At 29.7% G+C, this 10,648-nt stretch overlaps 1 protein-coding gene across 7 annotated transcripts; it reads left to right on the top strand.

Annotated features, from left to right (window-relative positions):
• Positions 1-257: 257 nt before the first annotated feature.
• LOC141450390 (uncharacterized) lies at positions 258-10,435 on the top strand. Of its 7 annotated transcripts, none has more exons than XR_012456084.1 (5): positions 258-494; positions 3,248-3,373; positions 4,929-5,054; positions 5,309-5,472; positions 7,234-10,435. XR_012456084.1 is itself a non-coding variant. In XM_074120775.1 (4 exons), the coding sequence occupies exons 1-4, from the start codon at positions 1,012-1,014 to the stop codon at positions 7,318-7,320; spliced, it is 357 nt and encodes a 118-aa protein (XP_073976876.1). In that variant the 5' UTR covers positions 997-1,011; the 3' UTR covers positions 7,321-10,435. The 7 variants fall into 7 exon arrangements, 1 of the variants encoding a protein (XP_073976876.1); XR_012456081.1 differs by having other exon boundaries at positions 260-494; positions 3,270-3,373; XR_012456083.1 differs by lacking the exon at positions 258-494 and adding an exon at positions 889-1,029 and having other exon boundaries at positions 3,270-3,373.
• Positions 10,436-10,648: the final 213 nt, after the last annotated feature.

Here is a 10,648-nt window from a genome sequence, read left to right as displayed (position 1 = left end):
ACTTTATATGAAGGGGGATTATAACTTTAAATTCCTTAAACTTTCGATAAGAAAGTGAAAAATTATTAGAAGTTTAAATCAGACGAATGACCATTTTTTTACTTTCGTTATAATTGCTAATTGCATTATTATAAATTTTTCTTAATATCCAGATTTAATTCAGAAACTTTATTATTTAAGAATGGAAAGATACCCGTTTTTTTTTCAATGGTTATTTAATTAATATTTTAATTTTAGATGGTATTCGTAGTAGCAAGAAGTTAATCCTATTTGACATACAACACTGATAAGCGTAATCTAGATACAGTCATACATATTTGTCGCTAGTTTGTTTAAACTTCTGAAAATTAGTGGGAAATTCGTTAATTTGTTTTTTTGTTTTGTTTATTGGAGTAGAAGATTCTAGAGAAGTTTAAGTGGGAAAAGTTGTTGAAGTGAGTCATCCTACTAACGATAAAGGAATTATTAATCATCAGATAGTAGATAACATTGCGGTAAGAAATGGATGTACTTTTATGTATCTTTTAATTTAAATATAAGTTTTTTAACGTTCGCAATTGCTATTCAAGGTGAAGCAATTGAGGAGACTAGTTGTATAGCGAATTGACAATGCATCGTACACACGTTCATACATTTCTTCTTTATGTTTAGTTTTTTGTGAGTTTATAAGCGTTTTAATGGTGGAAATATCAAAATAAAACGATTTTCTCATTTCAGTTAACATATATTTAAATAATAAAAACAATTAACGTATCTAAGAGTGCTTTCTTATTTTATTTAGTCACTGAATTACAGTTGCTCGAAACCAATTTGCATACGGTTATTGCTAAAAGTTATCCTTGCAAATTTTTGCCTTCTTCATTGAAACTGATTTCCTAAAACTGTTTTGGTAAAAAAGTTTACAGTAATCTTAATAAAAAAAGGCATTTTTTTTTGTGGTATTGTACATATTGTGCTTCACATGAAAAGTTTAACGCTTCGCCAATCTATGTTGCAGCATCACTATATCAAATGACATACCACTCTTTAGTAAATATTAATTAACTTTTTCTTTTACTATATTTTCATAATTTTTGGTTATTTATGTTAATCGCTTTAGTTAATTGAATATTACTAAAATTCAGTGTTTTTTGAAGTCCAGCTTTACAAGATTATAACTTTTTTAAATGATTATTGACAATATTGCTCATATATTTTTTCTATTTGAAATCTAGCCTGATCTCTATTTAGTTTCAGTGTTTCCTGTTTGTAATCAATGTTAACAGATTTCTGTTAATTTTGTGTACTTAATTTGCTTGAAAACTTGAATAGCTGGAACAAGAGACATCATTATTTGATATACGATTAATTAAAAAAGTTTGTCTTGCATTAAATTATATACACAGAAATTTTAATTGCTTTAAAAAAAAAAAGCAAACAAAACAGAAATACATGTGTTATTTCAACAAAATTAGTCCCTTAAAGCATTTTTGCTCGAAGATTTTTTAGAAAGTTAGATATAACTGCCGTTTCGTTAATTACAGATACAGCTTATAATTATTATATTTGAGGTATCGTCATAGTAAAAAGCGGCTTATATTATTTACCTTCCTATCTCAAATAATTATGTTAATTTGAGTGTTATTATAATAATTTTATTTTGAAACGAACCATTTCTTCTATAAATTTCTCGTTAAAGAAAGGTATATTTTTGATTAAAGAAAACAAAACAATCGAAACCTTATATGTATGTTATATCCGTGAACATCAACAAATGATGGCAGAATAGAACTCGTTAGAAATGTGGAAAGAAGTATTTAATAAATTATTCAAATATCTTTAGTTTTTGTGGTCCAAGTTGTAAATTAGGCAAAAGACAATAATGAAGAATTGAGGTATCTTAAAACTACAAACAAAAAGTACAATTAAACACAAAAACAAAACAAAAATCTTTCTAAGCGGCATTTGCCAAGAATAAGTCGCGCGTGCTTTTAACCGGGTCTGGAAAGAGTCTCGTTGGCAGTAATAAGTGTGCCAACAAAAACTAGTTAGATGGATATGCGTATTGCACCGATTAACCACTTCTTAAGCTATAAAGGATCAGGAGCAAAAGTATATGGATATTTCTCTGAAAAGCCAATGGGTTTTCACTAGAACGAAGCTCTAAGAAACTAGGATTTATACAATAGGTCAAAGTACTGTTATTGTAGAATACGAGAATATGGTAGAATCGTACCTAACTTAATCTAATGTAAAAGTGAACTCATTTTTAATTAATTAATTAATTTATATATTCTTTTTCAGTACATAATATTTTATTTATTTTGAAAGATACACCAGCTTCAGTATAATTAACAATAACAATAATATTGACACTACTTACTAAACTGAGGGTAGAAGTTACCCAGCGGTAACATTCCCTAACAACAATAGCCTAATACTTTTCTTTCATATGATTTTCAATAAATTAAGTAATTAACTGTAAAACTAATATCATATGTCACTACATGAGGTATTCGAGAGGAGGAAGAGAATTTCAATTCAAGAAGTACGAACAGTTGAGTATTTCCTGAGCAGTTCAGTTTTTCGCAGTGTTCTCGATAATAACAGTTTCAGAAATTCAGTGTGGTAGCAGTTATTATAATGATCCAGTAAGGTATTTGTTCCGTTTAAATAAATTCATTTGGATTTTGGTTGCTGGAATATCAAGCTTAAAGTTTTGCCACCTTAATATATATATATTTTTAATTATAGGTGACTTGTCTTTTGATTTTTATAAAGTTAGTTTTCATTTCTACATTCCACTAAAGCTTGAATTCTCTTCTTCTTTCACTCCTTCCTAGAACTTCTTATGCACCTGTAAGGCCTTTTCCATTTCAAGCCAACTCATGTAGTTGCAGCATTTCTCGACTAGTTGCAGAACACAGGTGGTTCTTAATGGTCATAACCACAAACACTAATTTTCTAATGGAAAAACTGCTGCATTGATCAGCGGCTGCTTATTTTCTAATTAGATCAACTGAGACTTAATCCAGTTTTATAGCAATTTGGATACTTCATATTTAGAAAATATCGCCTTTGAAAGATAAATTTTTAAAAAAACGTAATTTTAACTCAACTTTTATTTGTGAATAAAACACTAAATTCGAAAATCTGACTTGGAATATAATATTCTTGTTAAGAAAAATTTGCATAGAATAATAATAAAAATGAACTGAGGTACTTTAATAATTTTGTACTAAAGAGACTTTATTAATCATTTTACTAGGTGATAAGCAATTTTTTTCCAGACATAATGGCTTCTCAAAGACTTGAAAAGTTCAAAAGGAGAAATTCTGAAGTAAACAAAATTTTTATCAGTGACGAAGAAAAACTATCCAAACAAACACCCCAGGTATAAAAGATCTTTTTAAAAATTATATTTAATATGTATGACAGAATAAAGATTAGTTAATTATCTCTTATAGCATATGAATTGTAATTATTTAGCCATCTTGGTAAGTTTGCTGCATGTAATTTTGTACAAGAGTGGTTTTTTGTTTCTTTTTTTTATTTGGAAATTAATTAACAATATATTTTCTAATAGAGTTTACAGTCAATCGTAAATATGTTAGGACGTATTTCTTACGGATATTAGACTAGAGATCGCGTGGAAAAGATAGGCATAGAACGTGATGGCATCTGCAGCTTCTGTGAGGTAATGAAAATTATTCCAGCACACCTCCTAACGGACTACGATGCTGTAATACAAGGAGGACTTAGATTAATGGGTAGTTATTTTAAAAGAGTAAACTCTCCCAGATTCTGAGATTTCTCAGATATCTTAATTTGGAAGGGATCCCGTCATGACGAACTGGCACAATATGCAAAAAGTATATTTTTTGTTTTGTTTGAAAAGTTAATTCAAAACGAACAAATGTTCCTTTACATGTTGAAGGTAAACATCCTACAGCTTTAAGGTAGATGGTTGATAAAATTCAGTCTAGTCTTGATCTTGCGATAATAGAGTTTGTTCTCTCCCTTACATTCTTCGGGGAGATTTTACTGGTTAATCGCCGAATCTTTTCAGATTCTGTAATTTCTCAGATAACGTAATTTAGTTGAATACTGTTGTTAAAGATCTCTTTTGGAACCAGTTCAGACAGAGCTATCTATCACCCATCTTGATGTTGTCACTACATTTTGATGTTTGGTTAGATATCATTAAGAAATTCTTCATTTCTGAAGGAAATTTGATTACATGATGTAGTTTAATTCGTTAAACCCAGTGGGAATCTGAATTGAATAAATGTATAAGAACTGCATTGGTATTTCAAGACTTCCAACTGTTTGAGGCCATAAAGTTTGTAGGGGTTCGATTCCTTTTTCATCAAAGAAGTAACAAGGGGTATCCGTCAGCCGGATTTCGTAAGGTCATGGCTTCGCCATTAGGGCTCTTCACAGTGGAGCCCTTTATTTCTTGATAGGAAATCTCTTGATGAACGGAGTGCCTATGATGCGAGGTAAACTAGTAGAACCTTTCTTTCAAGTTTAACATTTAGAAAGACTTCCAGCTTAAGTGCTATGCTATGGGGCAACATGGTTGATACTGTAACATTAGAGGCAATTCTTTTGTCTGTTTAGCCAATTATTATATCTAATAAGATTTGTCAACTTTCGGTTGATCATAGTTGGTTAGCTCTAGCTGTTTTTTAGGAGAATTTCTACAAATAAACAATTTTATTGACCCATTTCTTGAGATCTAGACACATCATCCTCGTATCTTTGTATCTTCTGAAAATTTCACTTAGGAAAATTTATTTTAGCCTCACTTCTTTTTTTTAGCAAAGTTTCAGTATCACGAATTTTCGTTTAATATTCAGTGCACTTGTTGGAGTCTGAGTTTTGTCAGTTTTAACTAATTGACCAAAAAAAGATTACTTATGTTGATGTTATCTGTTATTTTGCAGGATCTCATTAGAGAGTGGTTTAAGTGTATTTGTTTGCGACCCAGTACAAATATTGAATGCTCAAATATAAATTGCGGATTTAAAGCATTTGGCAGAGTGCGCAGATTGTGCCGAGCGCATCCAACGGTAAGCAAGTAATATGAACCACTTGGTGTAGAAAGTTCGTTGTGTTTTGTTTCCATCTTAGTCACATTATGATCAATGTTCTTCTATGTAACTACCTTAAGTCTATTTGACACTAGTTTAACGTATTTGAAGTATTCAACAGAAGCGATGCTATGTCTGCAGATGGCCTCTTCATTTATTAGCATTCTGCTGAAAATATCTAACGATAAATATGGTTAAACAAGAAATAAAATGCATATTAATTTGACTTCCAGATATTATTAAATAATACGAATGCATATAACGGAAGCAAACTGTCAATAATTCCTAGTAAATATGTAATTATTAATACAAAAAATAAAAAAATTATTTGTTAGAAAATGAATTAGCTCATAAAATCAAGTTCAATGAATTAACAGAAAGGGAAAGATGGTATCCGGTATGATAAAATTTTAATATTATTTAATTTCTTTTCTCTTAGTTTCCAATAATGGAAGGCCTCAGCTCTTTTTTTATAAAATAAATAAACTCAAAATTCCAAAATCAATTTCTTCCTTGAAACCCAGCTTTCAGTCTCCCATTTAATGTTTACTGATAACTAACTACATAATGGTGGTACACCATACAATTCAGTAAAACCGTACTCTAGGGGAAATAAATTGCTAAATATTTCCTGATTGGGCCTAAAACGCTTCCTTTTACCTCTGTACTGTAATTTCAGTTGTTATTAAAAATAAATTGTCCGGTAACAAATTCACGAACTTACTGCCTTCGTTATCAGATAATAAATACAAAGAATTAGGTGTAGGTATACATAGGAATCAATTTTGGCCATTCTAAAAGTCTATCATCTTCTGAATTATAAAAGTTGACTAGGAAAAAAAAAGAAAAAACTCTTAGCTTATAAAAACAGGACATTAGTGACTGCCAAAAAGTGGTTCATGTCCCTGGGGACATGCAGGGCATATGTTTACAGTCTGCTCTTCTTTAACCTTGCAATTTATTCTATTCTATAATTTTTTCTGCCAAAAAATATAACTCTATAAAATAAATTTATAACGAATCAATTAGGTTACGATCTTTTTGGCGTTGCCAGTGTGAAATCGCGCCCTTCTAGCTCGCAGCACATATTCGTTTAAGAATTACAAAGGTTTTTTAATTGGCAGTTAAGCCACTCCTGAAATGATAAGCGATTACTTTACTATCTACTTTCAAGCAGTTCCGGTTAATTCACCTTTTTTTTCTCTCTCTTACCAGATGGTGTCATTCGGTTCGTTTTCCTCTTTTTCTGACAACCAAAATATCAAGTTCAAATGTTCACGTTTTTTCAGTTTTTGAATTGCTGGCAAACTGACACAATCACTACCATTTTCTAAATTCACTATTATGTGACTCAGCGAATTTCAAACTCGTTTTTCAATACAACCTAACTCTAAACTGTTTACTTTTTATTTAACTTTTAATTAAATAAACTCTTTAATTAAGTATGTAATTTTGAAATAGGTACTTTTTTTACATGGATTTAGAAAGTAAAAACATCAATTGTGTACGTCGACTTGACTGTTTGCCCATTTAAGTGTTTCGGTCGCTGTACTATTCTTCATGAAGTTTTTACACATCTATTGTTTTGTCTGATGTTTGGAAATACTTTTTAAATCTTAAAGTGTGACTACCTATTACGTAGTCTACAACATAAGTGTAACACTGTTTCGCTTTGCACTTAAACTTTGCAGTTTACCAAAAATATTTTTCTTTTTCGTGTATTAGTAGTGGTAATTAGCAAAGTAAAACATGAGCAATAGTCTTATTATAAACTGCTTTAAAAAAGTTTGGATGAACACGTTTTGGTCAAACTCTTATTTAGGATATGCCAAAATGATTCAGAGGTGGATCGTTCAAATGATTAATTTTAAGGGCTTATAATAGCTGCCATGTGAAGCAACTCGCAAGACCTCTCGGGTCAAATTCTAACAGTCAATAATAAATTAATTTTTTGGCATAACATGCGATTCAAGAAGCATCTTTTCTAGAGCATACTCAGAAGATGAGGTAAAAATAAAAATTTAATTGCAAAGTAAAGTGAGTAACTTTCCTATTTTCTGTATTTCTTTTTTTCTCTCATACAACATATTTTTTATAAAAGCCACATCCTTATTAATCGAGGTTTAACCATAATTTTAATTTTATTTTCACTTTTCAGGTAACATATTTGCTAGATTTACAGATGTGTCCAAACTGTCTACAAACAGTGCACGAATTGCCAAGTCGAAATGATGAAAAGTATTAAAATTATTAATAATTAAATTATTTTATAATTTGATTCATAATGTTGTTAATGGTACATTAAAAATTTACAGTATTATTTTCTAGTTTTTTCTGAAATGTTTTATAATTTTTGCTATAAGTTTTTTTTATAAAAAAAATGTACAAAATTTAGCGCATTAACCTCCCTCATTAACTAACTTCTACACATCCCTATTTTGTAAGATACCTTAAGAGATCAATATTTAGTCAGGTTAATAGAAAATGTATTGTGATGGGTTTTTTATTGAAAGAAACCTGATAATTATTTATTAATTGCTCTCTTTAATCCTTAAATATATATTTTGTATTATCTTTATACTTAGTTCTTTTTTTGCAACCTTAGGTATGTTGTTTCGATCTTTCGCTGATTATTCTCTTACATTAATTTACATAAAACATGTTAATTACATTCTTTTAAGATGGGGATATAGACTAATGCTTTAAAATTTAGTTAAATGACATCCTCTTTTTTTTTTTTTTTGTAAAATAAAAGTTTTAAAGCATTTTGGAGAACGATTGCCCTAGGATGAAACCTCACACTAAGGTTGTACAAAGAATATATTCAAAAGATTTAGTGTAGACGTATTCAAAGTGAAACAATTGAGAATGATTAGTTACTATCTCAATGTTCCTAAACAAAACAAAAACATCACAAAATGTGATGAATTGTTATTTATAAAATTATAACAAATCTTTGAAAAGAAAATGTAAAGAAGCTACTAATTTTATTTTTATTTTTTGTATTTTTTATTGGTAAGCGGTTTCGTATTGATTTTGTTTTCGAAAACATAAATTTTTTTATGGATATGTTTGTGCTACTAACTAGTACATGAATATTAATTATTTGAGTTTGTATAAAGTTAATTATATTTATTCCTTGTCTTAATTCCGCACTTGGCCTTTGATGTTTGTTCATTAACTTACAGATTTATTTTGGAATAAGAGTGCACCTAATTGGAAACTGTGATGTCGTAACTAAATCTTTAAAAATATTCAATTTCGCCAAACCAAATAATTATTAAATTTAAAAATTATAAAATAATATTGGCAAGAAAGGGTTGTTGAGAGATTCAGGGCACTTTTATTCAATAGTTAGATAGCCATTATGATAAGTGATCGATTGCAGAACTTGCAAAGTCCTGAAGAATGATTCCCCTAATGGAGCTGAACCTATCATAAAATGACCGTTTCATAAATTTAATTGTATCAACCACAAAAAGTATTATCAGTATTTTCTTTTCATCTGCGGTTTCCTTATCTTTTCAAATTTGAATGAAAAAAGCTGCAACTCACTCTTACTACAAAAATAATAATAATTGATTTGAAAGGTACTCCAAACTATGCTACTTCTGAACATCATTTATGAGGTGGTTTACACACCTCACTAGTTGGTGCAAAAAGTTTATGTCCTAATTATTACTGAATATACTGCAGTTGTCTCTAGTCGTGTATTTTTTAATTCGAAGGAGAGATCTTGTGATTATTTTTGTCTCTTCTAGCTTCAGTAAAAAATTCGTCGACAGGGTTGGCCTTAACGGCAATCGCGTAATCCTCTGTAAGAGAGGAACTTTATAATCCATTTCATATGTCCTCACCTTATAAATTTATTATTTATCATACTTGGGAAGAGCCGGAAGCATAATAAGGCCGGATAAATTATGTAAAAGTGCAATTTTGAGGAGTTTTAGTGAAAGCTAGTTTGGGTTTAGATCGGTCCGAGCGCTAAACTTGTGATCAGGAAGTAATCCGCTTAATATTCTGGATTAATAATCCTAAAAAAGTTAAGTAATAGTTAAAAAATAATCAACTTTTGTAAACTGTTAAAATCATGCATAAAAAAATATTATATTATAATATTAAGAGGACAACAATTCGCGTAATGAGAAAAATAAAATGTAAATAATGTCTTATTTAAATATTTGAATGAATTCTTAGTGGTACACGCCTACTGCCTCTTGTAATGTTTGTATATTTATGAAGCCACTCTACTGCGCTCTAAAACATCTATTGTGGCTTCTTTAAGTTTCAGCGTTTCCTCATGTATAGGCATCAGTAAAATTTGCAATGTATGCGTGAATGATGATAATGAGTGCACCGAACCCAAGTAGTTTTTATATATAAAGTACTTTTACTACAATATTTTTACATGAGTATTGGTGTCTCAGAATAAACGATGTTTGAGTCAGCAGCAATACCAAGATCCTGAAGAATAGATTAAAGGCAGATTTCTGTCTTTAAAAAGCTAATGAAACTCTTTCGTGAACCAGAATAATAATGTAAGCAGTACAATGTATTATACATTATCAGTAAAATATTGAACAACAGAATGCTGTAAATATTGCTAATTACAATATTAAACAAATTTAAGATTTGAAGAAAGTCCGAATTTCAGCCGATTGTAAAATTCCGGATTGTAAAAGTAAAATATTCGATTCATTCATAAATTTACACCAAAATTAGAATCTAGGACGAAAAATTTAGTCCTTATGAGCGCTAATCATATTTAAGTTGGGAGTGCAACAAAAGTTTTTGAGATGTAGTAGTAGTAGTATTTATTTAAAAATAAATTACAAATAATAATTAAAAGAATATATACACTTTAAAATTAAATAATAAAGACAAGTTCTTGTAATGTTGAAGTCGATGGGATACACTTACTAAATTCGCAAAAAATACTTCTGTATGTCTTGGGAATACTGTTTCAAATTTCCTATGAATTTAGCAATTCATTTTTTACTATACGCTTGGTGCTAGAAATGTGTAAATGTTACACGTAATGCTATCTAGAGATGATGACAGCAAGGTATCTTATGCGCATGCCATCGCATCGCATTGTGACATTACAGAAAAGCATGTTAAGTCAAATAGTCAAGTTTAAAAATTGAGATGCTCTTTTGCTACTTATATTTAGTTATTTCTTGGCCGTTTTGTTTTATAAGCCTTCTTGGAATAGTGTTAGAAAAAGTTGGATAGAATGACATCAAAGCTTTAAAAAAAATATGTAGATTTTTCTCATTTACTAATCCTAATACTGATGTTAGGAGCATTCACTAAAAGTATTATATTATTCAAATTGAAATTAAAATTTATTTCATTCACTTTGCTTGGTATTATTTTTCTGTGACTGCACATTATATTCATGTCCAACATAAATTCGTAATCTATGAGTACAAAATCCCAAGTAGATGTCACGGAAATGGAACCCAATACGACTACAACTTGTTTACTTTATTATTTATCAACTAGTTATGTGCCATCTGTTAATGGCTTACTGCAGCAAGAATTGAAAAAATTAAAGACTCAATAGGTTT

The sequence above is a fragment of the Rhodnius prolixus genome, unplaced genomic scaffold (genome assembly GCF_049639745.1).
Source record: "Rhodnius prolixus isolate KJV_2025 unplaced genomic scaffold, Rpr scaffold_2, whole genome shotgun sequence".
Lineage (NCBI taxonomy): Eukaryota > Metazoa > Arthropoda > Insecta > Hemiptera > Reduviidae > Rhodnius > Rhodnius prolixus.
This window is presented reverse-complemented; position numbering and strand designations above follow the sequence as displayed.